Source organism: Rattus norvegicus, chromosome 5 (assembly GCF_036323735.1).
Source record: "Rattus norvegicus strain BN/NHsdMcwi chromosome 5, GRCr8, whole genome shotgun sequence".
Classification (NCBI taxonomy): Eukaryota; Metazoa; Chordata; class Mammalia; order Rodentia; family Muridae; genus Rattus; species Rattus norvegicus.
This window is the reverse complement of record NC_086023.1, coordinates 146,164,868-146,191,777: the sequence shown is the minus strand read 5'-3', so window position 1 is coordinate 146,191,777 and position 26,910 is coordinate 146,164,868. Positions and strand designations below refer to the sequence as shown.

At 48.5% G+C, this 26,910-nt stretch overlaps 1 protein-coding gene across 7 annotated transcripts in view; it reads right to left on the bottom strand.

Moving 5' to 3' along the window:
- Csmd2 (CUB and Sushi multiple domains 2) overlaps positions 1 to 26,910 on the bottom strand; it is a 569,993-nt gene that overhangs the window by 5,038 nt on the left and 538,045 nt on the right. For 4 of the 7 annotated variants that reach the window (XR_010066640.1, XR_010066642.1, XR_010066644.1 and 1 more), the window contains 12 exons: positions 23,516 to 23,698; positions 17,970 to 18,146; positions 16,707 to 16,886; positions 16,143 to 16,316; positions 14,112 to 14,285; positions 13,721 to 13,794; positions 11,014 to 11,125; positions 10,346 to 10,525; positions 8,284 to 8,349; positions 5,644 to 5,805; positions 3,537 to 3,649; positions 1,421 to 1,508 (listed from right to left, as the gene is read on the bottom strand). Coding sequence is in view for 1 of the 7 variants with exons in the window: in XM_063288624.1 (XP_063144694.1) it covers positions 1,421 to 1,508; positions 3,537 to 3,649; positions 5,644 to 5,805; positions 8,284 to 8,349; positions 10,346 to 10,525; positions 11,014 to 11,125; positions 13,721 to 13,794; positions 14,112 to 14,285; positions 16,143 to 16,316; positions 16,707 to 16,886; positions 17,970 to 18,146; positions 23,516 to 23,698 (1,683 nt within the window). In the remaining 6 variants the exon portion in view is untranslated. Of the gene's footprint in view, positions 1 to 1,420; positions 1,509 to 3,536; positions 3,650 to 5,643; positions 5,806 to 8,283; positions 8,350 to 10,345; positions 10,526 to 11,013; positions 11,126 to 13,720; positions 13,795 to 14,111; positions 14,286 to 16,142; positions 16,317 to 16,706; positions 16,887 to 17,969; positions 18,147 to 23,515; positions 23,699 to 26,910 lie in introns of those variants that run through there. The other 3 variants (XR_010066641.1, XR_010066643.1, XR_010066645.1) reach the window with 2 other exon arrangements.

The following is a 26,910-nucleotide window of genomic DNA, read 5'->3' as shown; positions in this document are numbered from 1 at the left end:
GGATACATATGTATATGTGTATATGTGTACATGTATAGTGAGACTGGATACATGTGTACATGTGTATATGTGTACATGTATAGTGAGACTGGATACATATGTATATGTGTATATGTGTACATGTATAGTGAGACTGGATACATATGTATATGTGTATATGTGTACATGTATAGTGAGACTGGATACATATTATATGTGTATATGTGTATATGTGTACATGTATAGTGAGGCTGGATACATATGTATATATGTGTATATGTGTATATGTGTACATGTATAGTGAGACGATACATATGTGTATATATGTATATGTGTACATGTATAGTGAGGCTGGATACATGTGTACATGTGTATATGTGTACATGTATAGTGAGACTGGATACATATGTATATGTGTATATGTGTACATGTATAGTGAGGCTGGATACATATGTATATGTGCATATGTGTATATGTGTACATGTATAGTGAGGCTGGATACATATGTATATGTGTATATGTGTATATGTGTACATGTATAGTGAGGCTGGATACATATGTATATGTGTATATGTGTATATGTGTATATGTGTACATGTATAGTGAGGCTGGATACATATGTATATGTGTATATGTGTACATGTATAGTGAGGCTGGATACATATGTATATGTGTATATGTGTATATGTGTACATGTATAGTGAGGTTGGATTGCCATGGAAGAATGAGGTGGGGTGTATGAAGGCTCTCCACCCACTCCATGAAGGGCCACCCGAGGAGGTAGGGATCAACAGGGAAAGGGAGTTGGCTGTGTTTGCTGGGGTCTTCCTCCTGCTGTGCTGAGGGTCCTGTGTTGGAGGTCTAAGAACTGCCACATGTTGGAGCCTTGAGAGCAAAGCCAAGACGACTGTGTGGAGGAGCAGAGAGGAAGGGGTGCCACGAGCAGATTTGAGCTGACTGAAGAGAGAACTTTCTGAAGGGGAGAGCTGTCAGAGAAGGAAAGGGATGGCCTGGCAGGTAGGAGCCCTGGGGTTGGGATACAGTGTGTGGGATACAGTCCCCATCTTTACTGTTCCCAAGAAGCTAGGACCCTATCCCATGTGAGTCCGAGACCCTGGGTTGGGATCTGTTTCTGGAGTGAGGATGTTTGGTTTGAATATGACCAAGTGTGCAGAGTCCAGATCTGAGACAGCACAAAGAGGAGAAGGTTCCTTAGGGTTTGGGTTTCTTGTCTGTGATGTAAGGGCAATCCCCACCTCTTGGGCAAATGCTAAGGAAGGCACAATACTATGGGGAAGGGCAGCCATGATATAGGAGTGTTTCAGTCACTGCCTGAGCCTCTGGGCAGGGGTGATGCCCGTGGCTCCCGGTGGCCAGCACAGCAACTTAGGGCTGAATGTCCATCAAACATCTGTTTTTGCAGGTTCTGCATGCTAGTTACCAAGTCTTTGAAAGCCGAACTGCCCGAAGCCTTGGCCCTTGACGGACCCTTGGTAGACGAATGTGCCTCCAGAGGACTCTGAGGAGACCTGTAACAGCAGAAACGGGCAGGAGGAGAGAGTGGGGAGGGAGATGGGGGCAGAGGAGGAGGAAGGGAGAAGCGGGGGAGTGGGGGAGACAAGGCATGTTAGAACAATCTGGAATTCCTGTCAGACCAGAGCATAGCTGGCGTGTGTGTGTGTGTGTGTGTGTGTGTGTGTGTGTGTGTGTGTGTGTGTGTATGTGTGTGTGTGTCAGTTGGCAGAGCTGGGGCACCTATTAGATGTGAAGGTGTGTGTGTGTGTGTGTGTGTGTGTGTGAAGTGTGGTGTTTTTTCTCCTTCCTTCCTTCTTTCCTCCTTTCTTTCTTTCTTTCTTTCTTTCTTTCTTTCTTTCTTTCTTTCTTTCTTTCTTTCTCTTTCTTTCTTCCTTTCTTTCTCTCTCTCTCTTTCTTTCTTTCTCTTTCTTTCTTTCTCTCTCTCTTTCTCTCTTTCTTTCTCTCTCTCTTTCTCTTTCCCTCTTTCTTTCTTTCTTTCTTTCTTTCCTTCTTTCTTTCTTTTTGTCTGGATTTTTGAGGTGGGATCTTAAGTAACCTAGGCAGGTCTTGAACTTCTACACATTGCCAAAGATGGCCACAAACTCCCATTCCTTCTGTCTACAACTCCCCAGTGCTAGGAGTTGAGGTGTGAGGCGCTGTCCGTGTCCTTTGGCGTCTGCTGCTCACAACATGCCCTGTGTCAGTTCCCATTTGTGGACTGTCATGTATGCCATACTGTGAGGTCCGAGTGACACAGTGGTATCCTCAGAGTCTTGAGTAGGCTTTGGGCACAAGGAGTTGTAAGAGGACACTGGTGATGAGAACTGACGTGCAGACAGTCAACAGAATTACGAGGGAGGTGAGCCTGGCAGGGTGAACACATTTTGGAGAGTTTTTGGCAGTTCCAAAGGCTGTTGGGTTCTGAGGTGGTGGCTAGGACATAACTTGTCTGCATCCCCCTGTACCTGACCCTCATGATGTTCCAACAGCTGGCCTGTCCTCTTAGCAGTGGGAGTGTGTTTTGAGGATGCTTCAGGTGTGCCCCCAAAACTCATGCTCCAGCTCCAGGGGTGTCCTTTGTCTAGCGTCTTCACGTGTTCCCTCGGTCAGATCCTGGCTGGCTGAAGAAGGGACCCCGATGGCTGACAGCTGTTCCTGCACCCACAGCTTTGTCTTCTCCCTCCACTTGTTCCTTCTCCCCTGACACTATTGAATCAGTTATTCACTCTCAGCTTTTGGACTGATGCTAATACTGGTACGGGATCCCCAAGGGATCCACAGACATCCTGGGCACATCAGGAACTACCTGCAGGGTCCAGCCACTGAAGAAACCATGTGGCTTCTCTTTGTGGGTCTACAAAGCAGAATCTCTCAACCACAGCACCCCTCCCCTGCAACAGCTGGCCCACTACCCCAGACCACTAGACCACTTGTTCTTTCCCCACTGTGTCTTCCCAACAGGGGTCAAAGACAGCGATGCAGGGGCAGTTATAGGTGATTCCATGCTCAACGCTCCTTTGTGAAGTCAGAAGGGGCCTGCATATGACCATCACTAGGGACAGGTTTCTTCTTTGTCAATGCTCTACAATGTATATATTTCCCACAAAGTCATTCAAGAGATCCCTGCCTCTCTCTTCTGTGTCCTGGACTCTCGAGCTGTGCTGAGTAGCATATAGTCCACATCTCAAACTTGAGCACATATCCAGGGAGTTACTGGGGAGTCACCTTCTCCCAGCCCACAACCATGACATCATGACCTTCACTCTCATACTCCTGACCCCTGCTTCCTGTTCTGATTGCGGAGCTCACACGATTCTCTCAGACATGGTAGCCCTGGACTCTTGAGTCTTCAAGCCTCTTTGATCCCCACTTTGCCCAGTCTATCAGCTGACCAGGACTCCCTAGCTCCTAGTCCTGGTCTAAAGACTCCTCAGGTTTCCAGGCGACCTCAGTAGTTCCCACACGCCATTGTCCTTTCTCTGTGAGCAATCTGGGGACGGGTGGGGTGCAAGGCCCGGTGAAGACCAATTTGCCTCACTTACGTGGCCATCTAATGCCCAGTGGTCGTCTTTGAACTTGTTCACGAAGCTCTCCGCCGGACCCGTGACCTGGTAAGCCTGAAGCAGGAGGCGGAAATCTTCCTTTTTATAATTTCCTAGAGAAAGAAAGTAGGTTATATTTGAAACTCTATGAAAGTTCTCAAAATCCACATCTGTGGGTGTCAAGGGCATGACCGTGTGTGTCACTTCCATGTGGACACTGGCGTAAATGTCCCCTGCACACTCGTTGGTGCAGAAGCCCGGTGCGTGTGCTTGTATGTGGTTGAACGTGAACGTGTGCAGGGATGTGAAGACGCATGTTCGTAACTGAATACCGAAGACGGTGATTCTGTTTTTATATGTGTGAGTGAGAGTATGATTTTCATATGTGTGAGCGAAAGCGTGATTTTTGTAGGACTGGCAAAATGGCTTAGTGAGGAAAGGCACCTGCCACCAAGCCCAACGACCGAGTTCCATTCCCAGGACCCACACGGCAGAAGGCGAGAACCTCCTCTTGAAAGCTGCCCGCTGATGTCCACACACGTGTGAGGCGCGCACACACACACACACACACACACACACACACACACACACAATTTAAACATTTTAAGAAGGAATATGATTTCATGTATTTTGATCTGACCGCCAATGCATGGGTACATTTGTTTGCGAGTCCATGAACACGGAATAGCCGACACTCGTGGGAGTGTGTGTCTCTTACTAGAACAAAGGAAGGAGCGTATAGGACTGTGTGTATGGGGGGGGGCTGGTTACACATGGGCTGCGTGTATGCAAATTAATTAATCCACTCCTTCACCAATTCATCTGTCTAGTCAAGAAAACACTTGTTCTCTGATTATACAAAAGTTGAAACCTGAGCAAACTTTAGAAAAGGATACTTGAAGATAGAAAGATCTCTTCTGGTCCCACTAGTTACTATGGAAACACACAGTGGTGCTGGCAAATACACATGATTTTAAAGTGCCAATAGAAAGGAAATAGCTGCTGTGAATGCTTTTGTGGAATGTATTTTCTCTCCTATGAATATAGTCTTTATTACTTGAAAACTTGGTGGTACAGTGTATTCTGATGGGTATATTCACTCCTAAACTGGCATTTGTTTTAAAGTTTCATTTGTTATTGTGTGTATGTGTGTGTATATATGTGCAGGTGTCTGTGAAGACCAGAAGGAGCTGCTTTCATGTGGGTGCTAAGAACCAGACTTGGGTCTTCTTCAATAGTAGCAAGTGCTCTTAACCACCAAGCCATCTCCCCAGCCCTCAAATTTTATCCTGGAGATGTCATATGATGAAACTACTTACATTTTATTCTGGGGGAAATGCTCTGTTTCTAGCTTTTTGTGGTATAAATATAATTCTACAGTGAACATTGTTCATACTATTATCAATTTTTCTGTTTCTATTTCATATGGCAAAAATAACTCATGAATACGATAATTTTCAAGGGTCTTGCTAGGACTTGCCCAGCCTTTCCCCTGGACCTGTTTAGCCTATGGTTTGATTTGCTGCTACTGAGCTGGAGTTTGTCAGAAATCACATTTTGTGTTTGCTTTTTCACTCTGATTATGGTTGAACAGTATTTTTCTTTATTTGTTTTTTTTAAATTTATTTTCATAGTTGTTTTGATTTTTTTTTTGTTTTTGAGGCAGGCTCTCACCATTTGCTCCGACTGTCCTGGAACTTACTATGTAGACGAGGCTGGCCTCGAACTCACAGATATCTGCCTGCCTCTGTCTCATGAGGACTAATGGACTGAGCTACCACTGCCGGCTCCTTCCTTTCATGTACGGACTTCGCTAGGGCTGCTGGGAATTCTCTGCTTCTACCTTTGGCTCAGTCTTCAGGCTGTTTCTCTTTCCTTTGAGAGAGTTCTTCATGTTTGGGTCATTATGGTTAACCATTAGTCCATGGGCGGGGTGAGTAGATGCCCCCCTTTTTCTGACTGATAGGCCAGCGCGAGCTCTGCTTGACCCGCCGATGCAGAGCCCTGATTCCTCCCGGCTGAGGTGTGTAACTGTCACCCCTGTGCCTGTCCTGCTCTCAGACCCCCCAACCCCGCCCTGCTCTCAGAGACATGGTTGGCTCCTTACCTGCCAAGTGCAGTTCCACCCCACTGTGGTCGATCATGGTGGCGTTGACCTTGCTGTTGGCTACCTGGAAGCTGATGACTCTAAGCATGGCTGGCTGCTTCTTCCCCTGGTACTCATAGGCCCCTTTCCACAAGGAATTCTTGGCAAAGACATCCCCTGGAACTGGAGGGACCGAGGAATGTGTGAGTTACACTCTGGATGTTGCTGGGACAGCCAGGGACAGCCACTTGATGACCGGTTATAGATGGAGACTGCGTCTGATGTAGGGGTGATGGGAAGGCACTCTGGTGACTATGGTCCTCTTGTGTCTTAGAGTAGCAGTGGAGGGAACTTATACTGGCATGCCGAAGGGATGTCTCTGTGCCTATGTTCATTGCAACCACTCGCGGCAACCAAATTATGACGACTGCAATGTCCGTGGGTGGACGGATGAAGAAAATGGACTAAACTATGAAACACTATTCACCCCTAAAAAAGGAAAATCCTTTCCTTTTGATAACATGGATGAACATGGGGGACATGATACTACATGAAATAAGCCAGAAGTAGGAAGGTCATTGTGAGGTATCGCTTACAGACCAAGCTAAAACGTCAAACGTTAGAAGTAGGGAGTGGATAGAAGTGGGATTGGGGGTGTAGACACAGGGTCAAAGGGACAAAGTTTCAGCCAGGCAGGAGGGATGTTAGTGATCTACTGCCCAGTGTCCTGACTGTGGTTAATAAAAATATACCGTATATTTTAAACAGATAGGAAAGAAAAATAGAATAGATAGTTATGAATGGATAGGGGTTTGGAATGGGAGGGTCAAGTGGGTGGGAGAAGAGGGGATAAGGGAGGAATTATGGGGAGAGATGGCTAAAATTCAGGGCCATTTGAGGGTCAGTGTGGAAATCTAATAGATTAGAAACTTTCCAAAGTACACACATATATAAAAGCAATCTAAATGAATTTGTCCAATAATGGGAGAAGACAGAGCCCCAACTGGCCATCTCTTGTCACCCAACGAAGCTTCCAATACTGGGAGTTATCAGCCAAAGGGGCCTCACTGGAATCCTGAAATAACCCAAGCTGTTGCCAGAATGTAGGCTGCCCTCCACAAACTGAAGGCAAAGTATCATGGCTGAAGAGAACCCCTACACAACTCTCTGAACATCGAGAAGCCAAGCTGGCGCCTACACAGAACCTTCATCCACATGTCCCAGCTTCATCAAGTACAAGAGACCAGTCCTCACTTGTGGGCTGCAGCTCTATTCTGCAAGTGGGGGCCATTCCACCTCGCCAATCAGGGTCACTCTAGGGCTTCAATGCTAGTGTTTAAATGCCCCAATACTGCAAGTCACATACACAATGTGAGTGTACAGAAGCTCTCTGCTCCCTGGGCAAGTATGGCCACTCAACCGTTCATCTTTGTAGCAACTTTCTTAGGCAGTGGTTCTCAACCTGTGGGTCACGACCCCTTTGGAGGTTGCATATTGGATGTCCTGCAGATCAGATATTTATATTATTATTCGTAACAGCAGCAAAATTACAGTTATGAAGTAGCAATGAAATGATTTTATGGTTGGGGGGGTCATCACAACATGAGGAACTGTATTGAAGGGTCACGGCGTTAGAGAGGTTGAGAAGCACTGCTCAAGATTTTCCCTCCCTATTTAACCTAACAACAGTATTGACTCTTAAGATGTGAAGGTCAGTTGTCAACAGACATGGCTTGGTCAGGGACCAAAATGGCCTCTGAACAGAATCTATAGAACTTTAACATACATGCCAAGATATACCACTGTTTGGATCTGGAATGTTCCCCCAGAAGCCCACTATTAAAGCTTACTCCCTGCTTGGTACTCTTGGGAGGTGGAAGACAGGAGGTTGGCGGTGGAAACTTTAGGAGTTGGGGAAGGAGTTTTTGGTCAGTAGGGCCTGATACTAAAGGGAATTGTGGGGCTCCAGCCACTTTATCTCCCCATTTCTTTCACACACAACTGTGAGGTGAGTGAGGCTTCTCCACAATGTGCTTCTACTGTGACATTTACCACCTCACCACCAACCTCAAAGCCAACCAGTCCTGGATTAACCACCGGAACCGTGAATTAAAATAAACATTTTCTCTTCATAATTGGATTGGATACAGTCTTGTTTATAGCAGTGGAAAGCTAAAAAATACCACAGTAATAAAAGTAGGTCCAAAATAGGACATCAGAGTTTGTAATAATTTTGCATTGGCCAAGCTGCACTTGTGATTCTGTGTCCAATTCTAGATGTGACATTCTTAAAGACACAGTGCCTATCTTGACGAGGTCCCAATGACCAGGAAGCTCTCTGAGAGGGACCAGAGTCTCTGGATTTGTGAGCACACACTGGTGGGTGCTGTGCCAGGAAGGGCTGCAGTGCCCAGTGATTCCAGAGCTCAGGGCCACAGTCACTTTAATAAGGGTCGTGGCTTTCTCTTCTGATGGAGCTTCTCATGAAGGTTCACTTCCTCTCCAAGTTGGCCTGCCTTAGGAGTTGGCAGGGAATTGTCTTGGTGTCTGTGTGGGGTCTCCATCCTTCCCACTGGGTGTGGGGCCTGTGTGACTGAAACTGGCTAAGGTGTGGCAGAGGCAGCACCAGTTTCGGGAGCCAGCAATCTGGACTCTGCCTACCTGAGGCTTGGGTGAGCAGAGGCTCCCGGGCAGTGTTGATGGGTCTCCCGCTGGGCCGGACCTCTGCTGGGAGAGGCAACAGGAAGAAATAGGATCAGCCTCTGGTCACACATAGAGGATATCGATGGTGGCAGCCTTTCTGAAGTTAGGTGAACATGCTCTGAGATCTGGCATTGGACTCATCCTCCCCTACCAGGATAGCGATGTTACAGTCCCATCTCAGAAAAGCACAGTGCATAGACAAACAGGGGAAGGAAACACGTCAGTCACGTTACTGGAGTATCAGACGAGAAACCGAGATGTATGTGTTTATGCTGTTCTTTGTTACGGCATTAAATAAGAACAGCAGAATCTGGCATGATCTTGAAATAGTTAAGGACAACTAAATATAGAATTATCAATGGACCCAGCAGTCTCACTCCTGGGTGTAGATCCAGAGGAACCGAACCCACTCTGCTGAAAATGAGACTCAGCTTGGAGTCACGGCAGCACTGTTCACAGTGTCCAAGATACGCAGGCAACCTATCTGTCCATGGCTTGTGTGAACATAAACACACACTCCATGTACCACACATACACCACACATCATGTGCCACACACCATGACACACACACACACACACACACACACACACATACATCATACCATACACCATACCATACACACTGCAAACCACAGTTTACACATATCCATACACATACCACATGTGTACCTACCATATACCACACATTCTCACACCTCATCCTACACACTCACACACCCCATACCATATACCTCGTGCATACCACATCATATATCCCAGACACACAGCCCATGCCATATCTCACACTTACACACACACCTCACACTGTGTATCACACATACACATACTCTCTCTCACTTACACACACCATAAGCCCCCACACCATCTCTCTCACACACATACCTCATACCATACATAATACACACATCACACCATGTATCATACACACAACATATCATATACCCCTATACCATCTCTTTCTTTCCTTCTTTTTCTTTCATTCTTTTTATCTTTCTTTTTACACATATAGCCCACATCATATACCATACACATATATGAAATAATACACACACACACCCCTCACAATAAACAAATACACAAACACCAGATATCTCACACATATCCCCCAACATACCATATACCCCCACCACAAGCACATACCATACCATATACCACACATGACATTCCGAGGCAGTCCTCCCTGGCTCCTGCCCTCCCCTTCAGTGGCCTTCCTCCCTGTTCCCAGCATTCAGTGCATCTCTTGGCTCCTCAAGGGGTCGTTACCCTGATCAGGCTATGATGATCAGTGTCTCTCTCTCAAACATTCATTATTTCTATCATCTACATATGGTGGTGACATGTTAACGTGACAACGTGCTTTAAAACACCAACTGTGTGAGGAGAGTAGAGGCTGCAGAAATCGACACCAGGGTGGATGTAAAGGTGAAGACAGTTGTCAGAGAAAGACTAGAAGCCTTTCCCTGCCTGGACTTCACACACCGGAAAGAGCCTTGCTTCACTATAAACGCGGGAGAGGCCAGTGCTGTGGAAATGACCTACAGGGTTATGGTGCTGCTGGCCAGTGCTTGGGACGTTTCTCTCAGCTCTCTAGCCCATTCCCACCCCGAAGTGCTTTCTCTTTCTTGCTAACATGTCTTTATTTCCATCTCCCGGGGACTGGCAAGTGTCCCCAGGGCACAGATCATGCCTGTGGTAGGATAATGTGCCTTTCTGCAAACTCCTTAGGACAGACAAGCACCCATGCCCAGGGCCATCCTGGCAGAGTGACAGTAAGACTAAGAGGAGGAGAGGATGAGTCAGGCACTCTTCAGGCCTGCTAGGAGGAACTGGGCAGGACGGTGTGTGTTTGCTTAAGTGACAGTAGGCGGTGGGGTCAACATGAACTTGTGTGAGCTGTTCTGAAGTGGTCTCTGGTCTCAGCCACACTTCAATCAAAGCAGGGGTTGTCTTCCTCCTGGCCCTATTCAGTGCCTGCCAACCCCTCCTTCGAAACTTCTGCCCTAGAAAGGGCTTGCTCACCCAGGCAGATGGGTGGTTTGCCCGTCCAGCTGCCGTCGGCTTTGCAGGTCCGGTGTTCGGAGCCACCCCTGAGGGAGAAGCCCTCCTGGCAGGAGTAGATGAGTGTGTAACCCACGGATGGCAGGTCCAGGGCTCCAACATTGGCATGTGTGGGCGTCTCTGGTTGCTTGCAGTGGTGGGCTGGATGACGAGAGCAAAGACAATGTTAGGCCGGAGGAATTTGAAGACACACTTGAGGGGCCTCTCCTCAACCCCCATCTCTATGTAGAACCCTGATCCTTTCCATCTCTGCCCTTTCAGGCCTGGCTCCCCCTCCTTCACTTCTTTGCAAGCCCACACTCAAGGTCTTTAGGAATATGGTAGCATGAGGGCTTAGCCAGTCACAGCGAACCTCAATCTGCAACACCAAGCAAATGAGTCTCCCTTCTGTCATGTTTCTACGAGCCTGCCCCTCCGTAGCTCCTAGTTCTCGCTGGCTCTAGATTATTTCTTCTTTGCTAAGTTATAGGGATGACCTTAAATTCCAGAAAGGCTTCTGTGGAGAAACATCTGTGATGTCTCAAGAGGCAAGCACTGTAGAGACCAACATTGGTTCTGATGGGGACACACCCCACCACTCCATCCTGGGCCAGTGGATGAGACGCGGGGTCAGGTGGGGTGGCACTCACGGACACAGTCAGGTGGGGTCCCACTCCAGGTCAGGTTGGGAAGGCAGGTCCTGGTGGTGGATCCCTGAAGCAGGTAACCTTTCTGACAACGGAATAGCACCGTGCTCCCAACCTGCCGCAAGGACAGAAGTGTCCTATGTCACCTTCCACCTAGCAGTGTCTCACAGTCGCTTACTTCCCAGGGGAGAACTCCAACTCAGGCGTTGGCCTCTGTTGGCCACCATGACACCTCTCTGCCTGGTGGGGTCCTATTGGCCCTTTGGGATCAACTGAAAGTATGCCTGCCTGGTGACCAGATCAGTGCCCTTACCGGCTATGTCACACTGTCAGGGGGAGCATTTCCTCCTTGAATGGAACACTGAACCCCAGTCTCCCTGTGCATACAGAGGGCGTGGCTGCTGTGCCAGAATGACCCTGGGAATCCGTGACATTCAAATGTGATGGTGGAGTTGAAAGCATTTTATAAAACGTGGAGAACTGCAAAATGAAACGATCTTTCTGTGAAACTACATTCTAAGAATTGGAAACCGGTCTCCTTTACAGGTGTGGAGAATCTGTGCTTTGGAAAACTCTGTCAGACAGAACTACTGCCTTCTCCTGCTTGGCTGTGTCCTCATCTCTGTCCTCCAAGAGTCACTGGCTGTCTAGCTCCACTGGCCTCTTCTGTCTGTTTGGCTTAATGGGCAGGTCAGTTTCCCATAATGCAATTCCGACTGTAACATCTCCCAGCTCCCAGTGTCCATGGGTCCTTATACCAACAAAGTCAGATCCAGACTTAAGGCAGCGCTCTTGGTTACACGGGTTTCCTCCACACCCAAGCTGCTCTCCCAGCCTTCCTCATCGGGTTCTACAAATTGGGCACCTTTATCTGGCTAATTTAGTTGGCCAAATCAAACCCCTCAAGCTAAGTCTGATGTCACTCTTGTCCCCCAGTCCTACCATGGGGCCTCTTGACTAGGGAAACACGAGGTGAGCATACTGCATCCTGAAGGCCCCCCCCCAATGCTGCCCCCTCTTCCCACCCAGTCATGACAGCAGGAGTCTCCTCCATTGCATCCTTCATGCTTCTTCTTGAACTGCTGTTTTCTGTCCTTGACTCAGCAGCCCGAGTGGCATTTGAAATACTGGATCAGAGTCACTGCCTTCAAGTACAGAATAAAATCCAGGATACGCATGCTGGCCTCAGGGCCTGCAGGACGCCTATGCCTTTGTCTTGGTCAAAGTTATGGTGCAATACAGAGCCACCACACAACCTGGGGGCTGGAACACTGGGCCCAGGTGACTCATTTCTTTGCTCCCTCCCCATTCCATTTCTTAGCTCCTCTCTGGTAACTGCTATCTTGAATTTGTGTTTTTAATTTCTTTGCCTTGCAGAAAAAATATCTATTTTCTTATATGCATGTTGAAATAGACAAATGCGTTTTTACTGTTTTTTTGTTTTTTTGTTTTTTTTTGGTTCTTTTTTTCGGAGCTGGGGACCGAACCCAGGGCCTTGCGCTTCCTAGGTAAGCGCTCTACCACTGAGCTAAATCCCCAGCCCCTCGTTTTTACTGTTTTAATATTTTAGCATCTTTGTCATTCAATAGCATGTTTCTATGAGACCCATGTCATGTAGATCTGGGGTTCATTCATGTTCCTGGCTGTATAATAATCCATTCTGAGAGCACAACATGCTTGTGTGGCTTGGTACAGGAGTGTTCCTGAGGTATGCTTCTGTGAGCAGAACTTTTGAGCCATGGAGTATGTGTAACCTTCCCAGCCAGGTTCACAATCCCTTTAGACCTAGCTTAGGTCTCTATCTTGTCTCTCCTCCTGCAATACTGCAGCCCACCCTGGCTGGCCTGCCACCCAAGCCTCGCCCTGCTCAGCCATTCCCTGCCCCAGTGCTCCTGTATGGGGGGCATTGGCTCAGTCAGAAATGCCGCCCTGTCCCGAATTGGGTGGGCTTTCTTGTCATGAAGCCCACAGTTCAAATGTCACCTTTGGGAGGGCTCTTTCCTGACTCCCGTTTCTGAGACAGCACCCCACTCCGTTCACACCCTTCCACATGACACCACGTGGCATCCTGTGATCTTAGACGTGACCTAGCTTGCTTGGCTGCTGCTGCTAGGCAGGCCCAGTAGATCAGGGCCCCAGACACGCATCCTATCCCTCCCAAATGCCTAGTACCCAGAACAGGTCACGTTTCCTAGGTGACCAGGTCCCGGCCTATCATCTGCTTTAGTCCAGCAGCCATCTTGGGCCCCAGCCTACTGTCCTGACCTGAGCATACCCTGTTCTCACTGCTTCCCTTGCTCTGCTCAGTGTCACCCAGGCTGCCTAGGGTTCATTCTGAGGCAGATGTGCAAGACCTACCTGCAGATGGGAAGACCCTCTGGCTGCTGCCTCCTGCCTAGCTCTGGCTGGCTTCTACTGCCCCAATGTGGCTAAAGTGTGGGTGTCTTGCTTGTTTTGGTATTTTGGTTTCCACAAACATCCTGCTCCAATTCTGGGGTTCCAGGGAACTGTTCATAGCTCTAACCACTGCCACGTTCTGCGTCAGCTGGCTGATGGACACTAGCCCTTCCATTTCCGAAAGATGCTCTGAGGGACACTTTGTTCCTTCCCTTCCGAGATCTCCTACTCCCTCTGTGCTGCTCCTGGGACCTCTGGTGCTGGCAGTGACAGGGAAAGGCAGAAGACAGGAAGGCTAATTGGAGCTCATTACCTGGTAGCCCTGGGAGCTGTTCTGTATCCCGAACTGTGGCATGCCGGGATCGGCACACGTGGTCAGCGTGGGATCTGGATGAACAAAACACAGAAACATCACAGGGTCATGGGCTCATTCACTGCCCACCTTCTGATCTAGAGACTAAGGGAAGCACAGCTGCCCCCTGCCCCCGCCTTCTGAGGTTTCCACGTGTCTCAGAGGCCCGAGAAGACATTGGATTCCCTAGTACATTAGCTCTTCCTGTCCCGCAGTCTGTCCCAAGAAGCACAGGAAGAGCTCCATCTCCACCACGAGTGAGATCACGAAGTCGGGTAAGTGGACCCATCACTTCCCCTGACCCCCATCACAGCTGCCCACCAGCCAGGCCACTGCCCCCAGCCCCTCTCACCTATGCAGCTGGGCTGTGTGCCGCTCCACGTCCCGTCTGACTGGCAAAACCTCCTCGGGGAGCCCACCAGCACCAGGGGAGCGTGGCAGGAGAAGGACACAGAGGACCTGTAGGAGAAACCACGGTCCTCTCTCCTCCCTCGAGGTGGGACCCCGGGGTCTCCGCAGAACACGGCTGGAGATGAGAGACAAAGGTTGGCCCAAGATGCTTTCTAGAACCTAGTTTTCTTCACCTCCTTCCCCTAGTCTAGCCTAGCCTTTTCTTCTCTCTCTCTCTCTCTCTCTCTCTCTCTCTCTCTCTCTCTCTCTCTGTTTCTGTTCTTTGCTGGGTTCATTTGAACCCTGGCACTGGGGCCATGTCTGGGTAAGTGCTTTTACTCAGGTAAGAAGACCTGACTTTTGTTCCCAGGTTAGGTGGGTCACAACCACTGGCAACTCCAGTTCCAAGAGGTCCAGTTTCCTCTTCTAGCCTCCCCAGGTACTTGCTCTCATGCATGTGTGTGCACACACGCACATACACAAATGCAGTTATAAAAAGGTTTTAAAAGCCACTAAAATGACACTGCGCAGATCAGTATGGATTGAACTGTCAGACACTGGTGCTTAGAAAGCTCTTGGTGGCTTGTCAACAAATAACAGGCCATGGAATAATGTGTCAAGATTCAATGCTATTTAAAGGAACTTGAGCATATATCGTTATAACTATGGTTATGTTTGGGAAGTTTTATTTTTCTTTCATGTTTAATAGAGTAAAATCTCCCCCCCGCGTGTGTGTGTGTGTGTGTGTGTGTGTGTGTGTGTGTGTGTGTACGAGGGCACGCGTGTGGAAGCCAGAGGACAACCTCAGTTGTATTCTTTAGGTATTGTCCACATTATTTTTTGAGACAGGATCTCTCATTGGCCTGGAGCTTGCTGAGAATGAGAAGCTGGCTGGCCAGAAATCTGAGGGGATCTGTCTGTGTGTCTGTCTCTACCTCCCCAGTACTGGAATTATAAGGGTATGCTGCACACTCAACCTTTGGTAAAAATGTGGGTTCTGGGGGATGAGGGTCCCAGGCTTTCAAGGCAACTGCCTTGTTGACTGGTTCATCTCCCCAGCTATGATACATTTCTGTTGTTGTTTTTTTCAATGACCATAATTCACTGTTGCTTTGTGTGTGCTGGGGATGGAACCCAGAATGCCATCCACACTCTGCATACACTTCACTACTCAGCTGCACCCTCCACCTTCATGATTATACAAAGGAGGCAAGGCAGATCTTTGTTTCAGGAGGAAGAGCAAAGTTGAGTCCATACAACCCGGAGGCTGTGAGCTGGCACATGTCCCCCTGGTGTGGTGAGAACACCAGAGGTGTTGACCAAAAGCAAAGTTTCTGTATTTTTTTCTGAGCTATTGATCCTAACCACAATGGAAATTTCCAGAGTGAAGCAGAACTTCTCAGGTGTCGTACAGTGACCAGGGTAGGATGAAAACTGGTAAATCCTACTGCTGTGTGTAGCATGCAGACCGAGTGAACTTTCCAGAGCCCACTCATGGGGTGCACCTAGAATCCTTCAGGCTGCTTCTCTGGAAACCCGGGAAACCTGAGTCCTGGAATGGACTGGAGCTCATCAGAACACAATTGGGCCAGGCGGATAATGAATAGTCTCTCAGCAGAAAGCCCTCAGACATCTTTCTATGAAGAGAGACGTGTCTGGCATGGGATGGCCTCACACGCACCTCACTCTGATACTGACCTCTTTAGGTCTGGGGACCCTGCTATTATTTCTTCCTTTCTTTTCACTCTGACTTCAGACAGTATCTAAATTCAGGCCTCCATTAAAATATTCTCAATGTCTTCCTTTAAATTTCCCTCCTACTTCACGGCATCTTGAGAAATAGCTCTGCTTCAGGGAGAAAGCCGATGATTGATTCTATACTTTCAGAGGCAGAGCGCTCTGATATATGGGTGTGTGAGTGCGCATGCGCAAGAAGGGGTGGGGATGTGCGCGGTCATGGAGGACACGTTTAGAGCCTAAGGGAGTCACTCACGGAAGCACTGAGGTAGCTCTCCGGTCCAGGATCCATTTCCTTCGCAGGTGAGCACGGCAGGCAGGGAGAGCTGGTACCCCTCCAGGCAGGCATAACTCACGCTAGAGCCCCAAGTGAAGTCAGACCCTACCACTTTCCCGTTCGGGATGAGCTGGGGAGGTTTGCACATGATAGCTGTGGGGAGACCAGAGGAGGCTGAGTTCTGAGGCTGTTCTGAGGAATCAAGTCCAGTTACTACTGTCACCTGTATCACCAGCTACCCTGCAGCAGCTGGAGTCTGGCTGGGCCAAGCAGAACTAGAAAGGATCTGAGGCAGTTCTGATCTTTTACTTTACGTGGTCCACCTCATGTACAACATTTCTGTTCTCCCAGTACGCAGCCCTTGAGGAGGCTTGAGGCTCGGGTCTTTCCTCAGGACCTTCCAACTTCCTGACAATCTGTGCGGGACCAGCCTTCGCCTTGCGCACCCCTGCTGTGATGCTGCCCCTCCCAACCCCGCCCCTGGATGTTCAAGGCTGATGCCTGCGTGTCTCTTCTTTGGCCCTCATCCGCATCCAGACCTACCTTTGCAAACCGGCTTGGTACCGTTCCAGGTCCGGTCCTTGGTGCAGCCCAGCACAGACACTCTGCGTGATTCCATCACGTAGCCGGGGACACACTGGTATGTCACAGTTTTGTTGTACCTGAAGTCATTGCCCAGCCGGATGCCATTGGCTGGAATCCCGGGGTCACCACAGTTTATGACTAGAGTAAGAATGACACAGTGCTCATCACTCCTAGCCCAGACCTTGTCTCCTCAGTCTCCCAATCCCTCTCCATCACTCCTACACCCACCCAAGGAGGAACCGTCAGACAAGCCAGACCCTGGGCACCACTAGGCACAGCCAGATTTCCTTGCATCAGCCAACACGCGGGCCCAGTGTTCATGTCTATACCATGCATGCCATCCAATTATACTATGGCTTCCCTTCTTATTCAAATCCACTCCTCTGAGAGGAACGACCACGGGACTTTATTTCCTCTAAAGTAGATGAGGTCCTGGACAAGGAGAGTTTGTAGACTGAAGACTCTAAGACAGGTTTGTTAATGGATCAAAAAGACAGCTTGCCCGGGATGCAACACCTCCCATGACAGTCTTTCTGAGAGGCTTTTTTCGGGCCCAGAAGCAGGGTCCTAGGACCTATGCAATAATGAAGTCCCTTTTATGAGACACGGTATGACTGGGGGGATTAATGTGGGATTTCAAATGGAGTCTGAGCTCACAGAGTTGACTCTGAAAGGAGGAAATCTCGGAGTGACTCAGTCCATCTCTCCCATCCGAGTACCACAATAAGGAAAAGGGTCTGGGGCACCCTGAGGGGGGGCAAGGAAGTAGATGCAATGCTCAGAAGCTGGGTTGGGGTGGAGATGGGTCTCAGGTAGGGTAAGATGTAAAGAGGGCAGGTGGTGTCCGCTTCAAAGTGGACAGAGTATGATGGAGCCCTGACCCTTTGTCCTGAAAGGAAAGAGAAAGCCCAGGGGGATGAGCTGGAGACTAGATAACGGCTGGTGCGTTGTATCAGCCCCTGTGAACCTCGGCTGTCAGATATAAAAAGTGGGGCTCACAGCTACCGTGACCCTGTTCATGCCGCCATCTCTGTGCATGCTCGCACGAGCGCCTTGCACTATGCTCACTCACCCTGTGTGGAGAACATGCTCAACCCACCGAGGCTATTCAAATGGTTCCAGCGATTTTCTCCAGACTCCCACTGACAGGTTCCTCGGCAGGGCGGGGCTGGCTGGTCTGAGCTACCATTTGCAGAGCCCGGGGTGGGGCTTGGCTCTTACCTGTGCACTCAGGGTCACTGCCTGTCCAGGTGCCATTGACAGAGCAGTGTCGGCTGAGCAGGCCTGTGGAGTAGTAGCCTTCACGACACTCATAGACAATGGAGCTGGAGAACACCAGGCCGTCGCTGAACACCACTCGGGCATTGCTTGGAGTTCCGGGGTTGCCACATGAGATCACTGGGAAAGCAGAAGAGTGCGTTACCCCCCAGAATCCGAACTGCCGAGCTGAAGAACCACAGAACCCTAGAGATTATTTTACTTGTGTGTGTGTGTGTGTGTGTGTGTGTGTGTGTGTGTGTGTATGTATGTGTGTATACACATGTTGCATGCCTGTGTATGTGGAAGCCTGTGTGTGGAGGCAAAGGGTTGGTATCAGGGCTCTTCCTCCATTACTCTCCACCTTAGCTTTTTGAGACAGGATCTCTCATGGAATCATCAATTTGGGTCTCTCAGGTAATCATCAATCTGTCTAGGCTGGCCGGCCTGTGAGATCCAAGGATTCTTCTGTCTCTGCTTCTTCCTTTCTCCAGCACTGAGGTTGTAACACAAGCCACCCTTCCTGTGGTGGTGGTTTGAATATGCTTGGCCCGGCGAGTGGCATTTTTAGGAGGTGTGGCCTTGTTGGAGTGGGCGTGGCCACATTGGAGGAAGTGTGTAACTGTGGGGGACTACTTTGAGACCCTCCTCCTAGCTGCCTGGAAGCCAGTCTTTTCCTGTTTGCCTACAGGTGAAAACATAGAGCTCTCAGCTCCTCCTGCACTATGTCTGCCTGGACACAGCCATGCTTCCTGCCTTGATGATAAAGGACTGAGCCTCTGAACCTGTAAGCCAGCCTCAGTTAAATGTTGTTCTTTATAAGAGTTGCCTTGGTTGTGGTGTCTCTCCAGAGCAATGGACACCCTGACTAAGACACCTGCTTTAATGCAGGGGCTGAGGATCTGAAGTCAGGTCCTCATGATTACCCAGCAGGCACCTTACAGACCAAGCCACCTTCCCAGCCCTGATTCTAAATGCACATTTTCCCATCTGTGATAATACTTACATCGGGCTCCTTCTAACACTCTTCCAGGATGCTGTTGCTAATGGGACTCTTGGTCTGGGCACTCTCTTATTTTTAAATTTTATTTATTTCTTATTGAAAATAAAGTTATTTTTGCTCAATATAATCTTTTAAAAGCCATCTTTTAATTTTTATTTTATTTTATGTATGAGTGCTCTGCTGCGTATATACCCGCATACCAGAAGAGGGCATCAGATCCCTTTATAGATGGTCCTAAGCCACATGTGGCTGCTGGGAATTGAACTCAGGACTTCTGTGCTCTTAAGAGCTGAGTCATCTCACTGGCCCCATATAATATATTCTGATCCCAGTTTTTCTTCCCCCATCTCCTCCCAAATCTTTCCTGACACCATCACAATTCCCCTCTCTTTCTGTCTCTCTCTGTCTTTCTCTGTCTCTGTCTCCCCCATCCCCCACCCCCCTCCCCATCTCTGGTTGACCTGTTGGTTTCTCTGGTCTTTGGCTTCCACTGAGAGGAGTTTAAAGCATGGGAGCAAGGGGCTAGCATCTGTGACTGAGCCAACACAGTCCCAGCCCTCTGCAGCAGATCATGACTTAGCTTGTAATACAGTTCACAGAGAAAGGTTGGCACAATACCAGACTCCCCACCCCCATTTAAAAAAAAACAAACAAACAAAAAACAGGGATAAGAATAGCAAGTTTGTGTGCTAGCATTCCTCAAAGGTGAGTTTATTTAGGAACATTTGAACTCCTGGGCTTAAATGTAGTTAGCATGTTAGCAGCCACTGCTCTTGTTCTTCCTGTTTACCCTGACGTTGTTTCACGTGGCTGAGGGGAGCCTCTTCAGTACGTCAGTTTCTTTCACAGGATCCCATTCACCTTTAGTGGGTTTCTTGCTGGGGAGGCAGAATACTTCAGGTTTATCTTGATATTCACTAACCCAGCTCTGTAACCATCGCTCCAAAGACCCCGGCTTCTCTAATTCTGAACAGCCATGGATTCCTAGATGGTTGGGCTGCATAGACAACTCTTCGAATTGAAAATATGTAAATCAAGAGTGTTGAAGTTTTTTTATGAATTCCGTGTATGCGTGTATATGTGCCCACGGGTGTGCACACAGATGTATGTGTCCTTTGCATACCTGCAGAGGCCAGAGGACAGTGTTGGGTGTCCTGCTCTATCGTCCTCTTCCTTATTTCTTTGTCACAGGCTCTCTCACTGAACCCGGAGCTAGGGTGGTGGCCAGCAAGCCATCGTAGTCTTCCTTTCTCTGCCGCCCCCCCCCCCCAAACGCCGGCATCATCAGGTGGACGGCCACACCTGTCTATACTTTTTAATTGTGGGTGTGGGAGGACTTGAACTCACAACTTTATATTTGTGTCACAAGCACTCCTACCTGTGGAGCCACCTCATTAGCCTCTACTTGTTTATTTTTAAGTGCTGAAAACTCTTGGCTCTGACAACAGTAAATATAATTATTTATCTGCTTCGCCTCTCTAGGTTACGATTCCTATGGGATGGCTTTTGAATAACAATACCCACATCATTTCTGTTGGGAGCCAGGCAGCCTCAGGCTTTCCCCGAGGCTCTGAGGTATGAATGAGGAATATAGTTCCTTGTCTGAAGCAGGGGACGCACTTGGCAAGGTCAGAAATGGCCTGGACCAGAACTTTGGGGAGCTGTGACTTCATCCTGAGAACTCAGCTCTCCTCTCTAAGGAAATATGGCTATCACTCCCAAGGCCACTGACCACTCCTTCATGGCACATGTGAGATATCCTGTGTCCCCTCTGTGCATACTGCTTGACTCTCTGTCCCATTCCCCACCCCCTGAAAACGGTATTTAAAACGCTGCACTTCTTAGTAAATTTGTTTGATGTAAGCCTGACATAAGACTTAAAGCCTCTTGACCGCCAAATGCCTATTTTATGTATTTTCTGAACCCCTGGTCTTTCCTTTCAGGGACCTGTCCCTGAAGAATGACCTGCTGGTCCAATTCAGTTTCTGATACCCTGATGGCTGAAAATAGTTTGAGGATTCTTTGTGGTTCTCTTTGTCTTTAGGATATAAAACCCTGGCCGAATCCCACTTGGCCAGATAGTTGAAATAATTCCCTGAATTATGAATTCACCAAGTTGATATGTAGTTTAGGGTCACTTGTGCCCGCCAGGATTTTTATACAGACAGTGCATAATTCTAATAGCTGATTTGGTTTCGTAATGACGAACGGCATGTCTGCAGCCCCAGGGTAAAGTCTACACGTAATTTTTGTATCGCTAGCAGAGCGGGCAGGCCCTCGGTTTCCTTCATCCAATGGGTCTTTGTGCTGTCAAGGAGCTTGAGACACAAGTTATGTTCCCTGCACTTAAGGAGCGTACGTCTGTACTTTCTGGGGACGATGGTGCCGTATGTGCATAATGCAGGCATGTGAATGCGTGGGTGTCTGCACCCGAGCACATGCGTGCAGAGGCTGGAGGAGGAGGATGCTGGCTGTTTATCCCACCTCTGAACTGGCTGTCCTGGTAACACCTGATGACAGTACCGTGCTCTCAAGATTCACCTGTCTCCATTCCTAGTGCAGTGGTTTCAGGCACTCAGAGCTGTGCCTGGCGTTTTACATGGGTGCTGGGGATTTGAACTCATGCACTCATGCTCGGAGAGCATGCGTTCTTACCCGCCCTGGGGCCTCAAGTCTGTTCTTAAGAAATCCGCACATTAAACACGAATTAAAACGAGAGCATGGGTGTAACAGTTAAAGGAGGAAAGCATTGAGAACGGAGCAGTTGGGAAGGGGGGGGGGGTCTAAAATCAGAATTCGAGGACAGCCTTGATGGTGACAGCCCTAACATTCACTTCCAGGCCCAACTCTTAATTGCCAGATTTCTGACCAGACTCCTGTTGATGTGGCTGGCCCCACCCTAGGATCTGAATGTTATCACAAAAGCTTCTACCCATTGGGGTGCACTTTCGCGGCATCCCACACCTCTCTTGATATAAGTAAAAAAAATCAACGGAATCCAAATAACACCTTGAGAAAGGAGACCTGGACACATCACCTAGCTCTTTAGGAAGATTTCATCTAGGCTTCCAGCTCCTGCTCTGTCTGTTATTCCCCTTGGGCCCAGTTCTCTGGTGACTTTTGGTCTGCTTCTACGATCTGTAGATTCTACCATTTTTTCCCTGTCTCTCACTCTACCTATGAACTCACTCTTTTCTTGGTCAGCTTAGATGCCCAGATTAATCATAACCACTGCCCCATCCCCTGCCCCTCTCCCTCCCCTCTATTCCTTCTGTCCCACTCCCTCAGCACCACCCACTCTGTGCTACTCCTTCTGCCCCGCCCACTGCCCCGCCCACTATCCCGCCCCCTTGCCACTATCAGCCAACCACTGTCTTTTCTGTCTGAAGAAGCCTCACTCTTAACTCCCATGCACTCTATACCTGCACCATGTGGGAAGACTGGTTGGTCCGTCTGGGGCTGACTACTTCCTCACTGAATGACTGACCCTTCTCCCCACAGAAGTTCTCAGCGAGGCTTGGCAGTGGTACATGGCTCACTCCCACCTTCCTACATAGTTAATTTACCTCATCTCCTTAATTTTCTTCTCCAACCTCATTCAGAGCTGTTAAAACTCTTTCTTTCCAAGGATAGTTCAGAGCTGTGCTTTAGAGACAGAGAGACAGACATGGGGACAGCTGCGAAGAGGATGGATTCTGGAAAGAGATGTTTTAAGCTAGAATTCTCTCCCCAGAAGTTTAGGAGTGGCTTTCCCCTATTGATACTGTCTTAGAAGACACTCTTGAGGCTCATCCATAAGTTGAATTTATATTTCTTTTGGTCCGTTGCGTGTCCAGCATCTATCTCCTGCATTGGTCTGCAAACTCTGACTGATTAAGATGCATGTTTCAGTCTATCCAGGTTGCTATAACACAACACCATAAACCAGGCAGCTTCTACAGACTGGAGATTCACTTTCTGCTTTGGAGGCTGGGAAGCCCAAGATGAAGAGGCCCCATTCCATGTCTGGCAAGAATCAGCCATCTGGTTCATGGCTGATGGCATCGCACTGCATTCTCACACAGCAGGAAGGGGCAGAGCTCTCTTTGGGTCCCTCGCAGGAGAGCTTGACATGAATGCTTTACCCTTGTGACTCAGCTCCTTCCCAGAGGACCCACTATGTTGTTGATCAGAGTTCAGCCTATATGAATTTTGGGAGGATGCAGGAATTCCCACCATGCAGTGGGTCTGTTCTGGTCAGCACTGTGTCTCCCATACAGATCGTAACATTTAGCTGAGCAAACTGTATGGAAGGTTAATAATCCATGAGGTCTTTTAGTGTATTTTGGCTTTTCCTTTTTTAAGGGGGTGGGGAGCTTACTTATCTTTCGATTACTAATAAAATTAGTATCTTTTGATTACTAATAGACATGAGCTGTCTATTGATGTCCTCAGTCCCCAAGGGTGGACATTGGGGTCCTGACTGGGAGCAGGAATGCTGGGGCGGGGCAGGGGGAGGAGCCATTACCTCCACACTCGGGCTGTGACCCACTCCAGGAGCCATTGGCTTGACATACTCGCTCTGAAGATCCCCGGAGCATGTGGCCAGCTTCACAACTAAAGCGTATCAGACTGCCTGGGGCAAAGCTGTCCCCTAGCCGGATGCCGTGGGCTGGGATCCCTGGGTCACCACAAACTCCTGTACTGGTTCCTGTGAGAGGAGAACACAGCAAGCAATGAGGGATTTTTTATGCAAATGGAGCAGAAGTCTCGGGAGAGGAAGAGATAGGCTGTTGGTGGGGAGGAAGCAAGGAACTCTGTGGATGTAGGAAGTGACAAGACAAAGTGCTCAGCCCAGTGTCTGCACAAACTGTGGTGGTGTTTGAAAGGTGAGGCGAGGGAGGGCAGTGGACAGGAGACAGACCATCAAACTTAGTGCCTGGGGGAACCAGGGTCCATGTTATAGAGATACTCTACAGAACCCCAAGGAGAAAAAAATGTTAGGATGAGTGGCTCTACCTCACTAGTAGACCTCAGTAGTTAGAAAACATGGTTCTCAAGTCCTTGGGAACCACACAAGAAGGACAGCTCCTATCAGGCTAGAACTCTGATGGTCCAGGCTGCCACACCCCAGCTTCTCTCTCTCGCCTCACCCCTCCCACACCTGCTGGCCAGTGGTACCCACTGGTATCCACACCACTCTCCCTTCCTCTGAATCTCTCCAAGCTTAAGTCTCCAACCTTAACAATCGCTGATCTTGAACAGTCATATGACCCTTCTTTTTCCTGTAAAAACCTCTGTGGGCGGGGGGGAGGAATTTTAGTGCTGACAGGATAAAACTCAAACTCTTTACCATGGGTTTACCTTCCCACAGCTCAGCGTGAACTTGATCCTAGCCTTTATTTATTTTTTACTACTTTAAAATTTTTCAGTTAGTCTGTCTGTCCATCCGTTCTACTGTCTGTCTAGTGTGCGTATGTGTGTGCGTGTGTGTTGTCTGGTGACGCACTCAATGAGAAATTGCTCCCATAAGACTGGGCTATAGGCAAGCCTTTTCTTAGTTACTTATAAATCTGGGAAGGCCCAGCCCACTATGGGTGGTGCCATTCCTAGGCCAGTGGTCGTGGGTTCTATAAGAAATCAGGCTGAGCAAGCCAGTAAACAGTCTCCCTCCATGGCCTCTATGTCAGCTCCTGCATCCAGGTTCCTGCCCTGGTTGAGTCCGTGGTTGACTTCCTTCAGTGATGGACTATGATGTGGGAATGACAGCACGTATGTGGAGATCAGAGGACAGTTCAAAGTAACAGTTCTTTCCTCCACTGTGAGTTCCAGGGTTGAACTCGGGTTGTCAGGCTTGGTGGTGAACACCTTTCCCCATTAAGGCATCTGCTACTTCTCAAGTCTCATCTTATTTTTAATTGATAAGTAATGATTAATAATGGTATACAAGAATCAGCTGCATATGATGTCTTGGTGAATATGTGGTCCATGTTCTTACTATGAGGAAATGGTAACTATTTGGAGTGATTAATCCTTGCCTTTTAGTTGAGGATTTTCTATTCACTATTTTGTTCGCAAAGGTGAACTATGGCTTGTGTGCCTTATACCCCATCACTCCATTTTTGTCCTATCCCTTCCTTATACTACACTCTCTCACTTGGCTTTTGACATGCTACGAACCCTCTCAAGAGAGTGCTGAAGGACCCAAGCAAGAAGTGAGGGAGGGCAGACAACAGGAGACAGAGCCACAGGACCTAGTGTCTGAGGGATAGAGACACTCTGCAGAGCCCACAGGGGAGGAAGATGTTGGAATGGGTGGTTTGTCAAGAGAGAAAAGATGATAGCTTTGGTGGCGTCTGTGCTGTCATGGGCCCACATGTGTAAGCGTTGAACGGTAGCATTCTAAACTATACTGGGTTAGCTGGAGTAAAAATGTTTCAGTCTTAACTCTGGCATGGTTTACCCGTGGTGGCTGTCTCATCTTCAGGCTTAGAATTATTTTGTGTAGTCTCAGACCATGAGAGTATGAAGTAGCCCTACGTTCGTCATTCCCCCTTAAAGCACGGGGTTCCTTCAAACTACGATGTTTAGAAAACAGAAAGCTTATCACATTTGGCTGGATTTTGTTGCCTTTCGGAGTTTTCCAGGATGAAGCACAGCTGGTGCTGGGTTCTAGAAGAGCCCCTGATGGTGAAAGGCTGTTTCCACACTGGCTTGCCTACCTCAGCTAGAGCCTAATGCTTACACTGCCGTAAGCAGGCAGGAGAGCCGAGTTCTCCAGTCCCATGCCTATTAAACCAGGGGGTCGATCTATGAGCTATATGGAGATCTGGGACAGAAGACTACACCACGGGGGCACATACAAGCGGTGACTCTGTACTGAGAAGGTACATCAGCAAACATAGGGACACCTGAGGTGGGTCTTGAACTGTCTTTATATCCTTCCTAATCAGGGGCTGATGACTCAAAGACTGATTGTATAGGATGAGGCTCAAAAGTTGGAATTCTTGAATGTGTTATTTCTCTTTCTCTCTGTCTGTCTGTCTCTGTCTGTCTGTCTCTGTTTGTCTGTCTCTGCCTCTGTCTCTGCCTCTGTCTGTCTCTCTCTGTCTCTCTCTCTGTCTCTCTGTCTGTCTCTGTCTGTCTCTGTCTCTCTGTCTCTGTCTCTGTGTCTCTGTCTCTGTCTCTGTCTCTCTCTCTCTCTCTCTCTCTCTCTCGTTTTTCGAGACAGGGTTTCTCTGTGTAGCCCTGGATACTATGGAACTCACTACGTAGATCAGGGTGGCTTTCGAACTCATGGAGATCCTCCTGCCTCTGTGTCCTGAGTGCTGGGGTTAAAAGCATGGGCTACTAATGAATGCATTATTTTGTAAAGACACACAGGAGATGAGCTGTCATGTCCAAGACAACATATGCATCTTCAGCCAGGGAGGCTTTCACTTAGTTTTCTGGACAAGAATGGGCTCTTAACACTGTCCATGCTTCTGTTGGCACGATGCCAGAGAAGGAAGTGACTCTCTGGGTTAGAAGGAACTTTCACTTTCACATTGTGCCCCAGAAGATGACTGGGCTGGAAGTCCTTTGAGGGACCTTTTTGTTTCTTTTCCACTGCTTGGCACTTTTCTTTCCATGGCAAAGACACCCAGAGTAGATCAAAGATTAAGAAATTCATCATCCCAGAGTGACTAGAGAATCACTATGTGCAAATACTATTATGGAAGAGATTCATGACTACCCCCCTTGGCTCCTTTGTACGCCCCCTCTTCATGGAACTTGCTCTGGATACCTCAGGTCTCTGTGTACATGACTGTCTTTCCTGTTCTATATTCCAATCATATCACCTACAAGTCCCAGAGGAAGTAGTCAGGGCCCTTGCTAGCAGGCTAAAGGCATCTTCATGCTTCATGAGGAGTCTTATCTACT